The sequence below is a fragment of the Callionymus lyra genome, chromosome 3, assembly GCF_982586985.1.
Source record: "Callionymus lyra chromosome 3, fCalLyr1.hap1.1, whole genome shotgun sequence".
NCBI classification, from domain to species: Eukaryota; Metazoa; Chordata; class Actinopteri; order Syngnathiformes; family Callionymidae; genus Callionymus; species Callionymus lyra.
In genome coordinates, this window is record NC_141820.1 from 23,822,627 (window position 1) to 23,846,122 (window position 23,496).

The 23,496-nt window shown below is 40.4% G+C and overlaps 1 protein-coding gene across 1 annotated transcript; it reads left to right on the forward strand.

The window, feature by feature from the left end:
* The first annotated feature begins 1,031 nt into the window (after positions 1–1,031).
* dbpa (D site albumin promoter binding protein a) lies at positions 1,032–21,799 on the forward strand. The gene is made up of 5 exons (XM_087787180.1): positions 1,032–1,694; positions 7,424–7,686; positions 7,803–7,992; positions 18,549–18,793; positions 19,926–21,799. The coding sequence occupies exons 1-5, from the start codon at positions 1,499–1,501 to the stop codon at positions 20,139–20,141; spliced, it is 1,110 nt and encodes a 369-aa protein (XP_087643306.1). The 5' UTR covers positions 1,032–1,498; the 3' UTR covers positions 20,142–21,799.
* The last annotated feature ends 1,697 nt before the right edge of the window (positions 21,800–23,496 follow it).

Sequence of the window (23,496 nt, forward strand, 5' to 3'; positions counted from 1 at the left end):
TAGACAATAATGTGAGTGTAGTATTTGACATATTAGCATTAATAAAACTTGTATTATATTTTTAGACAATAATGTGAGTGTAGTATTTGACATATTAGCATTAATAAAACTTGTATTATATTTTTAGACAATAATGTGAGTGTAGTATTTGACATATTAGCATTAATAAAACGTGTATTATATTTTTAGACAATAATGTGAGTGTAGTATTTGACATATTAGCATTAATAAAACTTGTATTATATTTTTAGACAATAATGTGAGTGTAGTATTTGACATATTAGCATTAATAATCCAAAATGAAAATAACTCAGCTTTTGGTAGAATTGTAATACTTACTCACACAACCCAGTAAAAAACAACTGGTAAAGTACTTGTCTACTGAGTAGTCTTTTACCAGATATTGATTAAATAAAATAAAAAAAACATTCCAGTCATATCAAACTGGACCCTGGCCAGGATGTTGTTATTCCACACTACACATACGGATGCTGTTACTACCAAACTGAACATTACTATTATTAATAATAATTAATAATAATAACAACAATAATATTATGTTTTTATAATTATTCAATGAATTTAGGGCGATTGAAGAAAGGGTGATTAAAAGCAGCTTCATTTTTTTAATACAAAAAACTATTAATCTCGCAAATTTTTTTTTATTAAAAGTTCAAAAAAGATTCCTAACATGAACTTTATGTCGCGAATTCTTAATTAAATACAGGTTTATTTCTGCCACCACATCGTTTCCCACACCCGTGTGAACCTTGAACGCCTCACCGTTCTGTGCGATGGGGGGGCGAGGCCATGTGGGCGTGAACGCTCTATGCAAACGATCCACGCCCCCCAGAGTCTTTTCCCCCGTGAGCGATGACGTCACAAGCGCGGCCCGTGTTGGTTCCAGCTGACTGGCAGAGGAGAGGGAGGGGGGGGTGAAGAGAAAGAACGAAAATAGAGAGACGTGTGTGTGTGTGTGTGTGTGATAGAGAGAGAGAGAGAGAGAGAGGCCGGGAGGGAGAGAGAGGGAGGGAGAAAGAAGAAGTCATCAGCTCCATCTCTCCTTCTCGCTTCACTCCAAGATTATTATTATTTTCACTCCCATCTTAATTTCTGTCACTTTGTGTTTATCGCTCATTTTCAACCCATTTTTATTTTTCTTCCTCCATATCCTGTGGATTCCGTCGTCGCTTCACCTTCATTCCTGCTGGGACTGTCATCCCTCGTTCATCTGCTCGGCTTGGACCAGAACCGCGGACTCTATAGTTCCAGGACCGGAGGATGCATTAGAAGAAGTTCAACATGGTGGTATTCGGTCGCTTCCTGACACACGGGGGACCCCTGGACCGGCTGGGGGAGCAGCGGAGCACCTGAGCGCGCGCTCACCTGTCCACCAAGTCTTTCGACTTCTTTAATTGGATTATTCGAGTGTTGAAGTTAAAGAGTCTGCAGGTCACGACCATCCACACCCCCTTTCCCCCCATCCGTCCTGGAAGTTATGTCAAGGCCCCTCACTCAGCTGCTGCCGCCGGACCTCCCCGCCGGGGCCACCAGCCCCCAGTTCGGGTCCACCAACGCGGCCGGCAGTGTCCCTCAAGGCGGTCACCTGACCTCCATGACCAACCTGAAGTCGCTGCTGCAACTGCCGATCAAAGCTGACCAGAGATCCCCCAAAGACTGCCGCATGATGAAAGGTGAGCGCGTGCACGTGATAGCGACCCCCCCCCCCCACACACACACACCCTCGTCACTCACGTCAAGGTGTCATGATTTTAAAAAATGAAAAAATATTCGTGTAACTTATCTAGCACAGTAGGATGATGCGCATGCGCGATATATCTGACATACATGTGATGGATGTTTTGAGTGTTGTAAACACAAACATGCACGTGCAACCCCCCCCTCCCCATAAACCCCCTCCCTCCACACACACATAAATATTATAAGCTGTGTGTAGCTCCTTGTCTACTCCAGCTATATGGTTTCAGTGTGTGTGTCCAATATAACACCTTCCCACTCCAGTCACATGGACACACACACACACACACACACACACTGTCTTCACAGATTTTCTTTATTATCTTTGGTTGAAACAGCCACACACACACACGTGACCAAAGCTACTTCCTCAAGATTTCCTCACAAATTGTTTAATAACAAAGTAATGTATGGGACTCAAACTTGGATCGGGAATGGCGCCCCCTGTGGTTGTCGTGTGAAATGTCACGCTACACTTTACACACTATCAACTAAAATATCAACGGGTGAGAGTCGCAATCGTAACGAAACACTGTAAACCAGAGACACTTATTCTCCCAGACATCGTATCTCAGGTAAAACTGACGACACTGTTTCATGAAGCTTCGCCGTCACTTCACTGACGTTTCTGTTAATGTTTTGTGAAATAAGAGAAAGTCCGACAACCATTTAATTCAAAGTTAGCTTAAAGTATGTGTTTCAACTGATTGTCTACCTCGTAACGTTATTTTGGTTTACACAGCGCCCTCTTGTGGTTATCGATCTATCTTCGGAAAATGAGTCAAAGTGGATTGAGAAAAAATATCCGTGAAGGTTTATTTTCTCTCTAAACGTGGAGGGAATTGTCGTGGGGGAACGTCGATGGAGGGCATAGGTTCAGTGGAGAACAAAATAACATGAAGAGACATCTGGCATTTATGCTTTGGAAAAAAAAAAACGATATAATTTTCGGGCAAGAAGGAATGTTGAATAAATGATAAGAAAAACTTCTACTAAACAACATTTAAAAACACGTTATCGATATGTTACCGTTGAATAAATATGTATTATCCTTGGTTTATTCGAATTAGTATAACATTTAAAAGTTTTTTGGCAAAAATAAATGATTGCTATATTGAAACAATAGATAACATACTATAATATGAGATAATATTCAAATTAAGGTTTAAAAAAAGTTACATTTTAAAATACGACTTCTTTTATTGGAATCTAATTGTTTGCACTAAGATGCATATATTTTAAAATCAACTTATTTGTTTTAAAATCAATTTTTTTAGCCTCATTTCATAAATCCTTTCATTTCAGTTCTTCCTGCCTCTCACATGTCACTAACACGATACATTCTGTGAGTTAGCGCCATCTGCTGGAGCAGCAGTTAATCCTCTTCCACGAGTCATTTTTTTGATATCTTGAGTGGTGGGAGCTGAAGCCCTGGTCACATGACCAGCCACAAAGCAGCTTAGGGCAGAAAGATCGTGGCCTTTTGTGTTCATCTGCTCCGACGATGATGAGTTCAGGGCCGCACGGCGCGAGCGAAAAGAGATTATTTGAAGTACAGCTTCTGTCTCTACTGTCTGAGCGGCCATGGCTTCCCTCCTGCCTCTCTCTGGATGTTTTAGTTTGACGCCTTCGCAAAACTCCCACTCAGATCTCACACATTTCCATGTCGCACGAGCCCTCCTCGCTCTTCTCCCTGGATTTACGTTCTCCTCAGATTTGACTGCATTTGCATTTTCTCTCCTCCTGATCCGTCCATTGAATTATCACTCCATCTTTCCTTTGACCGGCTTCTCTTTCTATTCCTACTTCCCATGATTTCACTTTTGCTGCTTTCTGGTCAAGTGTGTACACTCTCATGATTGTGTGTCTGCTAGAAACACAGAGTAAATATATTCACCACTTGTCGTGTCACATTTTGTGGTTCAATTGGATTCATCTGTAATTAATGATTGACAGCGATATCAGGAAGTAGCGTAGCACACACCTGTAGAAGCCCCTCCCACTTACGGTGGTGTCACTCACCTGTTGTGTGCGTATGAGGTGATAAAAGGATATAAACATGTCCTCAGGGTTTCAGTGTGGTTCTCTGTGTGGGTCCAAGTCTTGATGATTCCACAAGTTTGTCTCCAAAGTGGATGTTAAGATGTATCACCTCAGTGTTTGTGTAACCATGTGTGTATTTTCTCTCTTTGTGTGTGTGTGTTCCTTTCATTTTTTTTGATATGGTGACTTTTAAAGATGCCAGTGATAATATAAAGGACTTAAGAGATGATCAATGTCAACAAAAAGTTAAAATGGAGTTCGTTTGGTGAGATATTTAAGCTAAATTCATCCTCAGGTAATAAATAGACTATGAAAAATCTTACTTCCTGTTTGGTAAATATGCATTTAGTTTGGCCCTCGCTTTAGACTTCTAAAAGATTTTGGTCCCTTTTGTGATGGACACACCTGTTCAAAGTCCACTCCTTTATTCTCCACACGTGTCCGTCCGCACGGCGAGGATCTCTTGGGTGTGTCCGTGTCGAGTGTTTCCTCATTGAACTCGTGTCTATAAGTGAGTTTCAGCGTCGGCGTTGACGGCGCAAACATGGATCCGCACGTGTGTTTAGAAGTGTCTGTCAGAGCGTCACGGGTGTGTTTTTCCTGAGCTGGCAACAATGAAGCGTCAAGATGAAATTTCCCACCTTCTCATTCACGTCACCTCCACCTCTCCGTCCATCCTCCCTTCTTCATCTGTCGCCCTCCAACACGGCTCTCTCCTCCGTCTGCTCCTCCTGCTGTCGTCTTTTCCCTCCTTTTTTTTCTGTCTCTGTTTGCTTTTGGTTAAATCACGTTGCATGTGTTTACTTGTATATCTGTGACGAAGTGAGACGTCGTCTGAAATTTGAAAAATAATCGACGTAAGCGCTCGTGTGCCTTGAGAACTTTTAGCTCTTACCAACATAACCCCGGATTCTGGGAAAGGATTTGATGATGATATCACATTTCTAAATGTCTTTTCAGAAGAACTGAAACAATGCTGATAATAGTATGGAAGTTCATGTCTGTCGATATAATCTTTTCAGCATCAAAATCTGACTTTGAATTTGAAAAACACTGTTGTTTTCCATGTAAAATTCAATACATTACATCTGTGTAAGCAAATTCAGTGTTAAAAAAATAAAATAAAATGTTGACTCCAGTGTAGGTGGAGATCGGACGCACTTAATTTCGATTGAAACAACGACCTTTTAGTTCCCGCTATGGCCGCTGACTTTATAGTCAAGCTAACCATGCCCTTTATTACGCAAATTCCGAAAAACCTTCGAAAAATCTATGCTGTTGGTGAAATTAATATCAATAATATACATCGTAAATATCTTTAAAAAATAGAGTAAGCAGGCCGCCTGATGATCTGAACAGTAGTCAAAGTAGTCTTGCTGGTGTTCTTCTGAGGCAGAAACCTTAATAGAACCAGTCATGGACGTGAAGAAGAGAAAATATCGGTGGGCTAATAAGAGTGGTAGACAAAGGTGAATAAAAGAGAGCATGTAAAAGAGGGATGGAGCGAAATAAAGGAAGTATTAGATACAATGTGACAAAATGAAGTACATTGATTAAAAAATAGAAAGATAAAACGATAGAAGAATGTGACATGGGAGGACGGGCAGATGAGAGAGAGAAGAAATAGCCTTACAGACGTTAAAAGAAAGATAAACTGAGGGATGGTAAGATAGTATAAGATAGAATGTTACGAGGAAACTGGAATGAGATTAACAGTAGTGGTAAAAGATGTAACGCAGGAGGGGGGGAAAGAAGAGAAAGATCGGAACCGACAGGATGGAGGGAGCAGGCGAATGGAAAAAGAACTCTCAAGATGGAGGGAGAGACGAAGAAGAAGGTTGAACGATAGAGCAATGTTCTAGAAAAGCGACGAGAATAAAGAAGAGGTTTCGAAAAGAGAAAACGAAAGTAGGTGTAAGCTAATGAATGGAGACAGATGGAGTGGAAAGAAAGGGAAGGACAGAGGAAGAGAGACAATGGAACGGAGGAGAGGAGAAATACTAGAGAGAAAATGGTGACGGAGAAGCAGCTGAGAGAAAAAAAAACAGGATGGAGAGAGAGAACGATCATGGAGATTAAAGAAAGAACTGAAGGAAGAGTGAAAGTCTCCATGAGAATTAAAGGGAGATGGGGGGAGAAAGTACAAAGATAAAGGGGGGGATGAAGTAAGAGAAGAGAAAGGAGGAATGAGATTGATGTCGTCAGATGTCGGAGGAAGATGTGAGCTGGTACATGAACATGTCGCTCCTCCTTCATCACTGCTTCTCTATTCCCTGTCATCCCTTCTCTCGGTTCAGCCAACAAGACACAGCGTCACCACTGATACCGTGCTCAGGTTTTATTGATGCTCCCGTGTTTCCACTGGTCCGAGTTCACTGCCGGGGTCAAAGTTCACATCGATCCACTTTATTTATAGACGACCGTTGACATGGAGCTGGAATGGAAAGTGCAGACGGTGAACTCCAGCACATCGAAGAGTGCGAGAGCAGATCATGATTCTGGTTGATTCCCAAAAAGATCTTTAACCTTTGAGTCTTGAGTCGCGATGAAGCTTCATGAAGCATCGCTCTCATTGTCAGAGCTCCAGGAGGCTTCATTATGAAGGTTAGACAAGTACATCAGAAAACTTGGTTGACTTAACTCAAATGTAAAAAGGAAGTGGAGCGGTGGAGTCCCTCAGACCTTTGACCAGGTTTAACTGCCTGAAAACTGCTCCACAAAACAACCTTAAAATACTCCTTAAATTAAAGATTTCCTTCGTCACATCCTGACCAAAATATTCTTTCCCCAAAAGGAAGTTTTTTTCATTATTTTCTCCAGACCTCATCGGCCATTAAAAACTTCTCTTATTTTGAAATATTCTTCTCAACATCTACATGATACTGGTTTATTGGAATTTAATTATGAGCTTAACTGTTTTAGAACAATAAAACCACATTACATTTTTAAACAAGGTATGATCGTTTCATCTATCCACAATTAAAAAAAAAATTAAATCCAGGTTCATAGTTATTTTTCTTTATTATATGCTTCTCTTTGACTTTTTTCTTCATTATTAATTTTAAATCAATTTAATTTTTAATTCAAAAGATCTAAAAGAATTTCATTGATTTATTATCTGATAATTAGAGATCAGTAGTAGGGTCGCTTATCTCTCTATAAAAATAAACCTTAAAAAACGGGTTCTTCAAATATATTTTTCTTTGTTTATTTATTCTTACTTTATTATTTCTATTTACTTTCAATAATGGATTTTTCATCATTTATTTGAGGCTAAAATGTAAAGTTATATACACTTTTTCTTTAAATGTAACTCAAAAAGAAAGCATTTATGGTTAAATAGACTTTTTATAAAATTAAATTGACTTGATAATATTTTCCATAAGGAATTTACATTTTTGTTTCTGCTTTTTTACGATATTTTCTAGCATGTTTTAATCATTCAATTTACTAAAGACTTTTTCATTGTTGCCACGGTGCCCGTCCTCGTAGCAAAGATCATGTCCGTAATTCACAAGTCGATGAACAGAGATTCTGGCCACGACCGCGAGCTCCGACAACCAGAACCAGAACCTGAGATCTTCACGTCAACTGACAAGACTGTGTCTCTCTTGCCCCTCAGACAAGGACAAACCAGTGGACTCGGACGAGGACTCCATGGGCATCGCCCCCGGAGGGACCGCCGCAAACATGGCATCATCAGGCACGCTACGGCCCAACTCCCAGTCCGCCTTCCTGGGCCCGCTGCTGTGGGAGAGAACGCTGCCTTGTGACGGGGGTCTGTTCCAGCTCCAGTACATGGACCTGGAGGAGTTTCTGACCGAGAACGGGATGGGGATGCACAACAATGGACCCAGCTCAACCAGCGCCATGATACCTTCTCAGGTGAGACCGTCATCATTAAGTGATAAATGACATCAAAGTCCGACTTCCTGTTTGGTGAACATACATTGTGTCTGGCCAGCCGCCTTCACTGCTAAAATACCTTCTTTTTTCCATAGAGCTCCCAGTCCGCCGTGCCCAACCAGAGCTCCCAGTGTCCCCCCGGTTCTCCGCCATCGTGCTCCTCCTCTTCCTCGTCCATGTCCTCCTCGTCCTCCTCTTCCTCGCTGCTGGGCCTGGAGACCGTCCAACCTCAGCCGCCACCTCAGCAGCCTCCCGGCATGATGGGAGCGGGCGAGTGCGTCAACGGTGAGTCGACATTCATCACTAGCCGTGTTTCGGGTTTTACCCCGAACGAGATAATTCCATGTGAGCGCTCCAGGGACACGTTTGGTGGTCGCTTCCATCCGTGGTCACGGCAAGAAAGACCAAATTAGAGACGATTATTGGATGAGAATTGACAAAACTTGGTGGCATACCAGTACTGCATGTGTTATCGACAAGATCAGCACTGAGGACTTTGTGCCTCGGTTCATAAAGGTCTTTGGTTTAAGTCCAGCTTAAGAGAAACTGTAGTTTGTAGTTTTCTACCGACCGTTAATGAACTTGTATACATTTATTTCTGGATAAGTCTACAGAATAACAAGAGTTATTTTAAGTTGGGTCAAGTTTTCCAGGGTACGTTTGTCTCGGGGATTCTTGAATCAGGATCCTTAATCCTGTGAGTGTAGTACCATATATGGGAGTCGAGGACGTGGACGGTAAGGATACAGTGTAGGAGTAGGAGACGTAACAACGTTGACATTTCTTATTCATTGTATGAACAATGGCTGCACCATTTTTTCCTGCTTGGGATGTTGCTAAATATTGATGAAAATGACTCCAATCTATCCGTTAAATATCATCCTTTCGACGAGTACACAGACTGAATTGAACTCATTTTTATAATGGTTGGTATTATTTGTAGTATTTGGTAATGCTAACTCTAGCATCTCTTGCTAAAAACAATCACTGCCATCAAGTTAAGCTGTTCGCTTCCATTCCATCATAAAATCCAGATAGGAAACCTTTGGGACTCGGAATTGAATGTACTTAAATTGTTTATTTAGGCATCTTTGATTAAAAAATGGATGTTTCCAAAGGGATTTGATCCAAGTCAAACTACCTGAAAACATTGATAGACCTAAATATTTCGATATCTAAGTGATATCGTATGGATATTAAACAGCACTGCATCCATTAACAAGCACATATTTACAGTATTTGTTAAGGGAATGAATCTTTTGCGATTTATAGACATAAAAAACCCCCCAAAAAACAGCTCCAGTAGTTTTTAAAGATGATGTTTGGGCATTTATTTGGGCTTTCAATTCTATTAATCTAATCCAAAACTGAAGAGTCAAACTATTTCACTAAAATTCAATTTGAAAATGATGAATTATGAATCGAAATAGACTGTATCGAAGCATGGACAGGACACATTTTATGACGGGCCACTGAAATCACACCAAACGGCCAACAATGACCCCTCGGACCAGACATGACTGGCTGATTTAAGTATTAATTGAATCCACATATTAATTTAGAGCTACTTTGAAAAGGAAATTGAGAATCAAATCCTCACATTTCATGATCAGGTGCCGCTGAAGCAAGAATCTGTTGCAGGAATAAGAGAAGAAAAGCAACTGTGTCCAAAATAGAAAAACAGCGCTGCAAGGCCTGAGCTTGTTTGTTTTTTGTGTGTTTGAAGCAGAGCTGTTTTGTGTGTAGCTCCCTGACACTGTACACGTACGTGCACATGCTCTTGTTTTGGTATTTGCATCCGACTGTGGAGGCTCCACTGTGTGTGTGCGCGCGTGTGTTTGTGTGTGTCTGTGCACGAGCATGTGTGCGTTACAAACACGTGACTGACCTGAGCACGACGCAGCCAGCCAGAAATCCCTGAGGTCATGGTGCAGATGAAGGGAGGCGAGCGAGAGGCGAAGAAACTGGACTGGAATTAATAATCTCATCCTCATCTACACTTTAGCTTCCACTCAAATCCCACTCCTGCTATGGGAACATCTGAAAGATCTGCAGCTCCAGCTGTGACCCGAGCTCATCCCCGCACACACTCAAAACACAACCACAGATTTTTGACTCAAAGGTCGGCCCAAAATAGAGGAGAGGGTAAACAAGGTGTCGGAAGGGAAAAATTAACCGTCCTAAATAAATAATCCGTCGTCATCTGGAGGGTTTTTTTTCTCGCTCAAACTTTCACTCTGGTGACGGGAATCCTTGAATTTCCCGTCTTTGAAATATTTAAATCCTCACACTTAAGGACAAAATGAAAAATGTTAAAATATGGGATGCTAATGTGTGCTGTACATCAGCAGGAGTAGGTGAGGGATGAGTTTAGAGAGAGCGAGTGGGAGGTGAGGACAAAGCATGATACGTATGAGTATGTCATGAGTAGCAGGGGAGGAGGTGGAGGAGGTGCAACAGGCGAAGCGGGGGAGGAGGTGAGGCGCAGGAGAGCGAAGGTGTGGAAGACAGGAGGAGGTGAAGTGGATGGAAAAAAAATCCATAATGGGGTCAAACATGGGTGGAGAAGAACGTGAGGGTAGTGAAGATGACAGGACGGTAGAAGTCTTAGACTTAGAAATAAGAACCTTTTTTATTTAAGAGTTTATATATTTGGTGAGCAAGTTGTACATTTTGAAAAGCTAAAGGATATTTTTGAAATGGAAAATCAAGTGTATGTGAAGTGAAAATACATTAAAACTCACTAAATTAGGCAACTTAAAATGGATAATTGTATCAATTCAACTATTTTATTAATTATACAGTTCAAAGTAAAATAAAATACGCTCAAGAATAATAAACACACTAAATAGTAATGTCTGAAAGATACTATAAATATGCTAGCCATGATGGTGGTCTGCTCCTCAGTGTTGCTGAGGTCAACAGGCCTGGTGGCGTTCTTTGCCTCCCTCTGACTCACAACAGTCGCACACCAGAGGCAGCGTTTTCTATGCCAGGGTTGTTGGATCTGTCGTAGGAAGGCTGCAGAATCGACTCACAACGAACTCTCATCTTTATGTTGTATTTGTTTACATTTGTTTTTTATTCCTTGCTAATGGCCAGTGTTTGTATGTCGGTGTGTGTATGTGAAAGCAGTGGAAGAGTAAAGTATAGGTTCATGAAGTACATTTCTTAAGATCAACTAATATAAAAACACAACTCTCCTGACTCACATGTTTCAAATGTTGAAGTCTTCCTCTCTAAGATGCAGTAAGTCCCTCATCATGACCATGTTTAGAACTTATTCCTGTCTAAAATCTCGGCGAACGAGAGGTTACAAGAGCGAAGTCCATTATGACTTAATAATGGCTTCACTCCTCCTCCAGCCAGCTGTAATCACACCCCACTTTTTAAGAAACTTAAGAAGACTTCCAGAATTGATGGCAGGCGGTGACAAACCATGATGTTTGACCAATCACAGCAGAGTGGGTGCGGTTATGATAAACAATATTTAATCTCCAGAAAAACGCGTTTTCATTGGGTGGAGCTTAAGCCCATTTTCTAATGTAAATAGAAGTCAAAGATACATTTAATTCTAAATTATCTATTTATCTATCTACTAAAATATCTATTTTAAGACACACTTAACACATTAGTTGAAATTTAAGGACCAACATTACACCGCTTATCTGAAATGAGCCATAAGAAAGGAAGAAGGAAAATGGTGTTATTATGAGATGAACAAAAATATAATGGTAAAAATGGAAGAACATTTTCTAAAGAAGAAAGAAGATACTTGAAACATTGTTCCATTAAACAGTTGATAATCTAACCTCATGAGGGCCATATATATGCACTCAGAAGGCTGCCATGGCCCCCGCACCACACTTTGCACAGGTCTATAGCAATGTCTCTGAGGATCAGAATGAAATAAAGTGAAGAATACAGATGAGACGTCGAGAACCGAGGAGGCTTCAAGGGCCCGACATCTCACCGCAAGCTGTTGCCTGCTGCAGAATATTGCTGATGTCACGCTGGTGCGGCTCATGGGATTATCAGGATCCCGACCTTCCTAAACTCCTCTGTGGGAGTGTCGGCTGCTGCCTGCCGGCGAGCGAGGAGTTAACAGTCAGGAGTCCGACTGCTGCGCTCGCATGTTGAGAAATCTCTCACACGCTCGGCCATGTGACGCAGCCACGTCACGTGCCCTCGCAGAACGAGCCAGAATGGAGGAGGAGGAGGAGGAGGAGGAGGAGGAAATGGAGAGACAACAGAGGAGTAGATGTTTTTCTCTCTGGAGAAATTGCCGTGTAGAGGTGACTCACAAATCTCCTGGCTTAAATCAGGTGTCTACCTCCTCGAACACACGCCTGACAATCTCATCTGTCACTCGCTTCCTTTGTGGAGCCGAGGATCGCTATCAGCGCCTCCGTCTGGTCACATAACAGCGTTGACATCAAGGGCGTGTCACCTGGACTGGATTGTTTGTTTGTGTTAGGCATGTGTGTCCATGTGATGTGTGCGCATGACAAAAATGTTTGTGAGCTTGACTTTCATGTGTGACAGGGACACAATCAAAACTGGTTCTGAGGAGGAGCTTCATCTTCACGACAGTGACTCGGACCGACAAGTCCTCTCGGTCGTCTTTGAGCTTTTAGTTCATCTGTAAATTCCTCGTCTTTTGTCTTTTACTTTAGCGCGAACAAAGGTGGATTAAGTTTCACCCATCTGTGTTCCTAAGGACCCGTCAATGTCAACCTGTTGACCCTAAAGTCAAAAGTGTGTGGCATGATGGGAGGCCGCACGAGGAAACCAAACAAAGCAGGAGAGTTATGTTACAGGGAGGGGGTATTTTTTTTTTACGTAACACACATCCTACTTTACATTCCATGTGCGTTTCCTTGACTTTGTCACTATGGAACAGCTGCGGGTCGAGTCCACCTCTTTCAGCCAATTACAGTGCAGGATCCATATTGTAGTATTAACCTGGCTCTGGTGGTACTTATACTGTGTTTATTAATACCATGGAATCATCAGCAGAATATGATCCAGGATCTTGTTGTGGTACTGATTTTTTTACTTGCATTGCTGTGATCTGGTACTTTGGCTGGTGTTACTGATATCTGTACTTTGGACTATAATCTGAGCACGGGTGGTGCTGCAGACATGTTGTTATTGTGGCAATCTGAAGTCGTTTTCTTCATATCACATCACGTTTTATCATATCACACATCATATTGTACCTCATCGTGTTTAATTGTATCCTATCACGTTGTGTGGAATCGTACCGTACAAAATGATATTAATCGTATGGTTTCACAATGTGTCGAAACGTATCGTATCACATTGTATCTTTCACATCGAATCTAACACATCGATTCGTATCAAATCACATCTCATGGAATCGCATATAGTATGACATCGTATCTATCCAATGTCTAGCAACCACATTGAATTATACAGTATTGAATCATACTGTACAGCATTTTTTGAAGAAATTAAGTACAGTATAGTATACTTAGAAGCAGTATCGTATGCAGTATGTATTATGGCATATCATAGTACTGTATTGTAGAGGATAGTGTATCAGAGCAAATAACAGTTTATCATGGTGTTGTTTAATAAAGTAAAATACAATGCATAGCCGTATAGCAAAGCATACATATAGCATAGTGTAGTGTATTATGCAATACATCATTACACATTTCATTATAAACGCTGTCATGTTTTATTGTTGCTATAACTTGCAGAACTATCAGTTGTCTGTCAACATAATGTGAGTTGTACTAATATTGACACTAGCAGTAGTGCTAATGCCAAATGTATATTGCTAATACATGTTTGTTCTGACAACAATGGTAACACTGCTAAAGCTAATAGTGTCTTATTTACCACCAATAGTTTTTATGATGTTCTGAGCCGAGTTGTACTTTCACTCCTTTACTATTTAGCCCCAACGTTGCTAGTACTGCTGAAAATAACACTGTGGCTGGAACTTCAAATCGTAAGATGGATATTCCTTTTCGGTTCTGCTGGTATAACAAACGCTTCCTGTTCTTGTATCAAGTCAAAGTTGTGGCCAGTGGCTCATCCTGTGAGAATCAGAAGTCTTTTTCTGAGCAGAATAATCAGAGTTTTCCTGGGATCAGTTCTTGTGGTAGGCAGCAGGATCAGAGCATCGTTTAGCGAGTTTTCTCTGCGACTCTTTCACCTGAACAAGTCTATTTTCTGCTGTTGTGGGCGTCAGAGCCGCTCTCGCCGCTGCCGTGTGGAAGAGAGCCGGTGATAATCAATCATCTCTGTTTGTATCGTTTACTCATGAGAGTCCGTGACACAGCGATGAAGTGGTTAGTTCTTATGTCACATGATGACTCTTTAAGTCGATTGATAGCGTTAAATAAAACAACATAGCTCATCTAGTTCAACTTGAAGTCTGAAATATGATTAGAACATTAGAATCTGAAGTGCGTGTTCTCGTCAGAGTGATTTGCCGTCAGCGGCCAACAGAGCAAACATCCCAGTAGAACATTTATCTGTGTATCAGTCTGGTTTTCCTCCATGTGAGGATCAGGACATCCTGAGGCAAATCCGCTGATTTCAGATTAAACAGCAGATGTTTTCAGGATTGCAGCTCCACTGTCATCTGCACACAAAAAATCATTGAAAAGTAACAAACATCAGCAGCAGATTTTAAAATAATCCAAATTCTGATTTGTGGAAAAGTTTGAAGGAACATAATCTCGGTTGAATTCTCGACGGAGTGCTTCCGCAGTCTCGCAGGAAATGAAAGTGCGCTCCCATGTTTACCCAGCGGTCAGGGGGAGCCGTGCCGTTGGATTGCTTTCAACTTTTGGCCCAAAACGGACGACATTAGTACGAGGCTTTGGGTGGACTAATCTGGATTGAGCTCGGTCCAGCTGCTGGAGCATCTGATCAGGCCGGCCGAGGTTAATTTGATGTAGTTTCTGCCCAGTACTCGAGCAGATGGAGCAGAAGTCGGATAATGCGGAATGCATGGACAAAAATGCTTCAGGAAAAAAAAAATCAGCGTGGCTTTGAATCTCTATCGCACCCACTGATCATCAAGGAAGTTCTGCGTCTTTTTGGACTGGGGACGGATAAGGAGGTGTCCAGAGGACACATCTGCTAGAATTCTTCAACAGACAATCACCAAATTGTAAAGCAAAACTGAACAAACCACTTCATACAACAGAACTCATTCAATTCCGAACCTCTCCCCACTCACTGCAAGTGTTCCCCAGGGCTCTGTCCTGGGTCCCCCTCTTCTTCATAACCTACCTCCTCCCTCCTCCGCCACATCTTCCATCAATATAACATACATTTCTAACCAGCTCTACCTTTCATGCCGTAACGTTGACTCTGTCCCCCTCTTCAAACGAAACCTTAATACCTACCTGTTCCTCATAACCTTCTCATCCGTTGTAACCACCTTGTTTTATTGACTTGTATTGTTTTTAGTGTATAATGTTATTGTATTGTGCCAATTGAATGTTTCTTTGTAAAGGGACCTTGAGTCTAAAATAAAATGCTGTTGATAGAGGGACTGTGGGTGGAATAGATTGAGAGACTCTTTCACTCTGTCTTTTGAAAAGGAGGTTTGGGATTCCCTGGTGGCAGCGTTGCATCTCTTAAGAACGATTTCCGAAACTTTACGATGGATCGCAGAAGGTCAGAGTCATTGACAGTCCTCAAGGTAGTTAGCCCTGATCTGTCAAACCACCTGAGCCTCCAAAAAGTCTGGAAAAAAGTCTCCTTTTGGTCATTTACCGAAAGTGTCCTGTTAAGTGGGACATTATGTCCAATAAACAGTTTGAGTTGCCACGTGAGTTCTTGTTTAGAAGTAGATTGGCCTCATCAGAACCAAAGCAAAACAATCTGGACAGTTTTCTATCTTGCATGGAAGTGAAATGACACTGAATACCCAGAGGAAACAAAATCAATATGGATGTTAAGGCAAGAAAAGGTACTTGTTGAATATTTGGAAGGAAACAAATGACACGTGCATTTTAAATGTTTTATATTTCGGTCCTCGCGGCTATTGTTTGCAGTGAAACATTAAACAGTCTCGACTTTCTTTAAACATCTTGCTCTGGTTACTTCTCTGACTGCTGCAGTCATGAGGCGGTTCAAGGTTCTTCTAGAGACATTTGCTTCTCTTATACATTTATGTCTTCATAACATTTGTTTTCTACGCACATGCAAGTGAAGTACTGATCAACAATCTATCGAACACTTAAATCCTGACAGATACTGTATTATAGTAACTGTGCCGCAGAGGCTTGATGAATATCTAATCCTTTCAGTTTGTATTGGGTTGAGCCCAAGGCCTCATCCTAGTGAAGACAAGCCAAGGACACTTACAACGGAGAGAGAGAGGTCGAAAATCCACGTCAGTCCAGTGTCATGGACATTAAAGAATCGTGTTATCATATGAGGGTCAAAGAATATGTCAGTCCGCCAATATTGCCTATCTAACAACCTCGCTATGTATCTGATGGCTTACCTACCTACCTGTCCATCTACCCATTCATCTTACCTACCACACAACATACATCTACTATCTACTAACCTAACTACCTACCTATCTGTCCATCCATCCACCAATCTGTCTATATTTTCTACCTAAAAACCTACTAGCTACCTGCATGTATATCATGGATAAACTAAGCATTAGCAGTAGCATTTGATATTGAAGGCAAGTATTTTGCTGCGCGACAACCCGGAATGAGTTTTACTTAAAGATCCTAAGCAGAAATATCAAAATCGTTGGTTGGTTAATGTTATAATATAGAAGGCTTCATGTTTAAAAGTAGTGATAGGAAAACTAGTTTTCAGCTATGAACAAATACACTCAAGAAGACATGCAGTTCTTAGAGTGGGTGAATGTTTTAATATTTGTAATGGTTGGTTTAAGAATAATTAATAGATAAGATAACATTGTAGGTTATACCAAATATTAGCAACTTAAGTCTGAAACATTTTTGGAACACCGAGTTCTAGGAGGTCTTTTGATGATCCCATAATGATCTGGAACAAGTCAATCCCACTGATAGTGTCTGGTAAGGAATTCCTAGTCATTAATTAAATGTAGTTGTAAATAAACTTTGTACAGGAACAAACCCTGACATTGTGCTTCTTGTTTTTTTGTTCAACCTCAATTTTTTTTTGTGATGTGGTCATAGTGTTCAGAGATAGGAAGGTGTCTGGCTCATGAAACCATGGTAACTGAGGCTTCCCTTCCAGGAGACAATATCCACAGTGCAAACAATGGTCAAAGTTGTGGCTGATGGATAACGACAGACCTATGATGGTGAATGTTATAGTATCAGGTGAAAGGAAGGGAGGAAGATAACCACTGAGGTTCATGGATTGAGAAAGGATATCACAGAGAGGAAAGATGGGATCGAGATAGGTTACAATGGAGGATTTGGTAGTTAACGGTAACATATTTTGAGAAAGTACTTACATGTACTATACAGAATTTTAGAAGTTTTTGTATGAGATGTACTTAGGAAGGTTAACAGAAAATTCACAATTTCTCAGACGCATTAACTGCTGCATATAATATATTGGGAACACACCTTTGTTTTGTTGTGCCCATGTTCTAGTAACTGTCCCATGAATGCTAGTGCTTGTTAACATCGTGGTGATGTTGATGGTCACAAATCCTCTAAAGTTATTATTATATATTAACATTATTACTATTATTATTGAGAAGCCTGACTGGTTTCAGGTGTGCTCCACCAGACCGGGACCTCCGACAGAGGCCTCTGAAAGTGAAATTCCCTTTTCTCTCAAATCCCAATAAAGAGTTGCCAGAGCGCTGGAAGGGTTTGGATACACAACTGAAAATAGACTGCTGATTGTTCTGTGCTGCACTCGGTGAAGCGACTAACTCAACATAGCCTCAGGCCGGGAGCATCAAGGAGGAAATTCACTGGCTCACAATTAATCTTAGCACATCTTCTCAGCTCATACAAACACTTTCCAATATTCTCACACATTATATCAGCAAATAAATGGTGACGAAAAGAGCTCCTGCTGCTGCGAACGTTTTCATTCTGCAGTGAATGAACTTCTCAATATTTATATTCAGCCTTCGACTTAATCCGAGGTCAAATGAAAAAAAAAGAGAAGCTATTTGATGTGAAGTCCTGACTCAAGTGAACTCATTGCCCTGACAAATCTGTGTCTATGAATCAATAGCGCCTCTCCGTGGTTGATCAAGATCATTGAATTGAAAAATATAGGAATGAAAAAATAACGAGATTAATTGAGAGACATGTCTTAAAAATCTAGTCGTATAACAAGACTATGGTAAGAGTTTTTTCAAAACTTTGTTTTCGAGTAAAAGATAACATGTTGCTTTATGACTGGTTAGTTTAGCCTTAACTATCATAAGACATTGAGTCTTTGTTCTTCTAGTTTACGAGGATACTTTTTTTAACATTTTTTAACAGACGGCATCAGAAATTGAAAAATATTTCATGTCCCATGAAAAATAACATTCCAAACCTCAGAATATTAAAATAAATATCCAAGTAACACGTCAGTCCAACAATAAAGTAGTTAAAATTAACAAAAAAATTGATATTAAACTGTCAAAAAGTAATGAATTGTTATGCTAATATACGGTGGATTGCTACGGATCAAGATAAACTGATCAAAACATCATGTGATTTGAAGCATCATAAACAGATGCTATTGCTGGAATAATGCGTTTTGGACAGAACAGACAACAACACAAATATTTCAGGAATATTCAGGCAGAGATATCAACCCGCCATATTTATTATCTATTCACTGACTCTGATGTTTTGTTTTCCATGTCGTTCTCTCAGGAGGTCAGCCAGAGCCTCCGGATCAATCCCCTTCCTCGTCCTGCCCTCCCGGACCTCCGGCGGCCGCCACCGGCAACAGTGACATTCAGGTGAACTTTGACCCCGACCCGGCGGATCTGGCGCTGTCCAGCGTGCCCGGCCAGGAGGCGTTCGACCCGCGACGGCACCGGTTCAGCGACGACGAGCTGAAACCTCAACCCATGATCAAGAAGGCTCGCAAGATGCTGGTTCCCAACGAACAAAAGGTAGATCTCAGATCCTTGGTTTGGTGGCTGGTCCACCTGTGACAAAAGTATTCCCAATATTTATCAAGTTCTATTTGGATTAATGAATTTAGGAATAAAACAAAAGCATTTTGCATTTATTTGACAAAAAAATGTAGTCTAGAATCATAATCATGACTCTCGTTATGTTAATAATATTAATTCTATTTATAGAAAATGTTTGATAAATAGAACGTAGATAAGTTATATTTGGATTAAATACCGTCAAAGAATTGAACTTTTAACACGTAATTCCGATCATATATATTTAATTATGCACATACAAACATGTTCTGTATAATCTGTTTATATATGATATCATATTTTAACATTTTCAATTCAACATTTTGGTAAAAAAATTTGGAAAGTCACATTAACTACATCACAAGAAATAGTCTTATATAGTCTATATATATATATTTATATTGAAGGAACTTTTTTCTTTATATTGTTTACCTTTTCTTTCAAATTATTTTAAAAACAAGATATAAAAAGCAGAGAAAAGAATTAGAAAATCTAGTATAAATTATATTTGGATTACTCATACTCAATACTGTACATAAAAGGTAGAAAGAAATAATAAATAAAGAAATATTTTTTTTGCCCAAAAATATTTGTACAAGATCACGAGTATTGTAATATGTCCATAAGTACTTAATTTACTGTTTATATAACACTGAATTATATTTTATAGTAGAAATATATGATGTTTAAAAACTTTTTTGTAATATATTGCTTACAAAATCAGGAAAAAATGTGTAACAAAACGTAATTTAATCCAATAATGTGTGTTTTAATATGAACACATAAGATATTTATGATATTAAACTTTAATCATATATTCTTTTCTCACATTTTAATCTAGTATTTTGGTAAACATTTAGAACTGTTACATTAACTACATCCCAAGAAATATTGAGACGCAGTAATTGTACGACTATTATTGATGATGCCGTCCATCTTTGTCGTCCTTCCATCACCAAACTGATCCTTGTCATCTCCTCTCTCTCTCCATCTCTCTCTCTCTGCCTCTCTCTCCATCTCACCTCCTCCCCCACCTTCCTCCTCCTCACACACACACACACCCAACACACAATGCCGGCGCCCCCTGCAGGACGAGAAGTACTGGTGTCGCCGCGTGAAGAACAACGAGGCGGCCAAGCGCTCGCGGGACGCCCGGCGGCTGAAGGAGAACCAGATCACGGTTCGCGCCGCCTTCCTGGAGCGGGAGAACGCCGCCCTGCGACAGGAAGTGGCCGACATGCGCAAGGAGCTCGGACGCTGCCGGAACGTCATCAACAAGTACGAGAGTCGACACGGAGACTTGTAAGAGGACGCACGGGCGAGAAAAGGTGGAATCCGAGGAAGACATGGGTACAACCCGCGACAACAGCAGCACTTTAGTCGAAAGCGGAGGAGCGGAGGAACGGCGTAGATTTGCAATAAGTGCCATGTGACACTGGGCGCGCTAACATCACTCACCGAAACTCACTCGATGTACCACCTAGCGTCACCCGCTCACACTCAGAGTCACGTGATATTTCTTTGCGAGTAGTTCGCTCGGCCCCGTTTGCTCCGCCGCCTCAAACACGGTGTTGACTTCACACGTTCGCCGGTGGAATCTCACTTCGAACGGCGCGGACAACAAAAAAAAAGCCAGCAGAGGTCAGGGTTCTTTTTTTCTATGAATAGGAGAGTATTTTTGAACTGGGCAGGATGGAGTCCACGAGAAGGGGGCGAGGAGGTTTTTTTGGTCTGGACCGCATAGAGATTTAAGAAGAAAAAAAACATTTAAAAAAAAAAGGATTCCTGTATATTTTTCTATTAGCAGAGATCACAGCAGCGTTTTTGGAGATCATCTTTTGTATATTTTATATACGGGAGTGGGAGGGGCTGTTAGCCGGACAGTCGCAGGGCCACATGAAGAGATTTTGTCTCCAGCTGTCGATCGATGAGTAAATAATCTTTTTTCTTTTTTGTTTCAAATGGACGGAGGAGTCGAAAACAGAGAATGTATAAAGGTTGAATCAGGTATTTCACTCTGGCGGGAGAACCATGGCTGCGTCCACACTACCTTGATTTCCTCTTTTTTTTTTGATCGATCTTTATTCAAGGTTAAAAAAAAAAAAAGAGAATATTTTTGCAACCTTTTTTGATCATTGAACGATCAACCTGAATAACAGCATTAATCATCACACGTGGTAAAGTGGCAAAGACATCAATCATTTGTGGATGAATTGAGTGAAACAAACCAAAAAAAAGTGCTGGTTGCTAACATCGGATGAAAACAGGTAGAAGCTACAGTAGCTCATGCTAATTCACTTAACAGTTCGAAGGAAAATTACACCGTTTTAGTTTTTTTTCTCCAGATTGCGCAACGGGTGCCGCGACCTTCTGTTCAACACCAGCAACTGAAATGTTCGTGGTCATGTGACTACTGAGACTGATCTGAATCAGGAAGCGTTGACGCAGCGATGGCGGCGGGAATGATCGGGAAAAGAAAAACAAAACAAATATTGTATAGTTTTCAACTCTTTTTAATTTTGTGTTTGTTTCCGTTGTGGGCTTTGTTAACTTGATTCGTTAACTTCTCTTTGATTCCGTGTCGGGTTTTTTTTTTTCTCGCAACGATCACAGGGCTTTTGTTTTTTTGTTTGTTTTACCTCGACGGCCAAACGAGGGAGGAGCGACGACTAACTGGACGCCAATAAAAGACTGTTAGCTAGAAGACCTTTTCTTCGAGTTGCACCAGACACGAACGATTCCTTCTTTCTTATCTGCTCGGTGGGTGCAGGTAGAACCCCAAACTCCCCCCTCCCTGGTTCCTCGGTGTGAACGGGGACCAGAACCTTCAGCATGTAGACACACACATGAAACCGGACACGCACAATCCTTTGCAAGCGTTTGAACTCTTGTTGATGTTGTTGATGTTGTTATGGACTTTTATGGTGCTGATCTGAGACGATCCTTCACCTGGCGCTCTCTCTCTCTCTCTCACACACTCAATTATACCTTTTATTTGTCTTTCTATTCCTTCTTTTGAGTTGTACTGTTTGTAGTATATATCTAATCCAGATATATATCGATATATGAAAATTGAAAAAGATATATTTACACACACGAATAACACACACACCCGTGTCTACACCTCTCTCCTACATTCTTTTTCTCCGCGGACAAACTCCCCCTCCTTTACTGCTACTGTACCATACGAGTGTATTCTCTCACTAGATATATTTGTGTATATGATATATATTGATATATGCTTGAACCATGTGATTATAGTTGTAATATACATAATTGAATATATTACAGAAAAAAGTTATATTGAAATCATTTGTCAGTTATTTCTCAGGTGTTTTTTTTTGTCTGAGCTATTCAATACACATATTAAAATATTATATGCAAAAAGAAATGTTGTTGTTTGGGCTGTTGAGTGTTTTTTAAATGTGTTCCACTGTCATTCAAAACATGTTTTTGTTTATTTTACTTTAACTCTGTGATAAGAATCGAATTATAAACTAACCATAACTGTAAATTTAATTATTAAAATGAAGTTATTTTAAAAGCAAGTTCATGAATGAAATAAAATAGATAAATATTTTCAGGTTTATTCAGAAAGAAATAATTTAAACAACTATTGTGCTGAGTCTTAAATTGATCTATAGTAGAAAATGTGCTTAAGCCCCGCCCACTGAAAACACTTGATTTTTCTGGAGTTAAAATCGTGTCTATAGTAACCACACCCACTCTGCTGTGATAGGTCAAACATCAAGGTTTGTCACCACGCGTCATCAATCCCAGATGTCTCCTCCTCCAGGGACTTGTTGTATAAACAAAGCGGACCTGATTACAGATCAGGATGTGTAAAACCATTATTAAGACAATAGAATCCGATCTCGTAACCTCTCGTTCGCTGGGATTTCAGACGGGGGAGAACTTTATAAAGTAATAAGTTCAAAACATGGTCATGATGAAAGACTTACTGTATCTTGGAGAGGAAGACTTCAACATTTGAAACATGTGAAAATTGGGCTTTAACATTAGTTGACCTTTAATGTCAAGTATGAATTCAATGAAGGTGTTTGTTTCATCCCTCACATTTGTAATGATTTTTTGGCCCATTGTGTGTTTCCGATTTGTTCGATTCCTTTGTCTGAAGAGGAACCACCTCCTGAAGGTAAGAGAGATTTTTGGACGCTGAAAAAACGTTGAATAATTCATGAATCGCAGACTTTTGTTTTTACCTCGGTTAGTTTAACAGATAATTGGTACATTGGTCACTATTCCCAAGAGCCAAATCCAGTTCAATCCATGTCCTTTTCTGTGTCCAGGAAGAGCTTTTAGCAGTCATAGCGAGAAACTCATGTGTATTTAAAGTAACTGTTATAGACCGATGAAATAGAAATAGACTCCATGTTGCTCCTTGTGTGAGTTTAATTACTATTGATCATTACAGCCACTTAATGCTGAGCAGGGAATTTCTTTTTCCCAATGAACTGCTGATTCATGTTTACTGTTAACGGTAGTTTAAATCCATGGTAGTAAGGCATCAACAGGAACTCTTCTTTAAAGACACTCATGACACATGAATTTTGAGAATCCCTCTGATCGAGGTGAGCTCCGCTGCATAACTGTCATACTAGGATCCAGGACCATGTAAGTGCTTCACTTCCTTCTATATC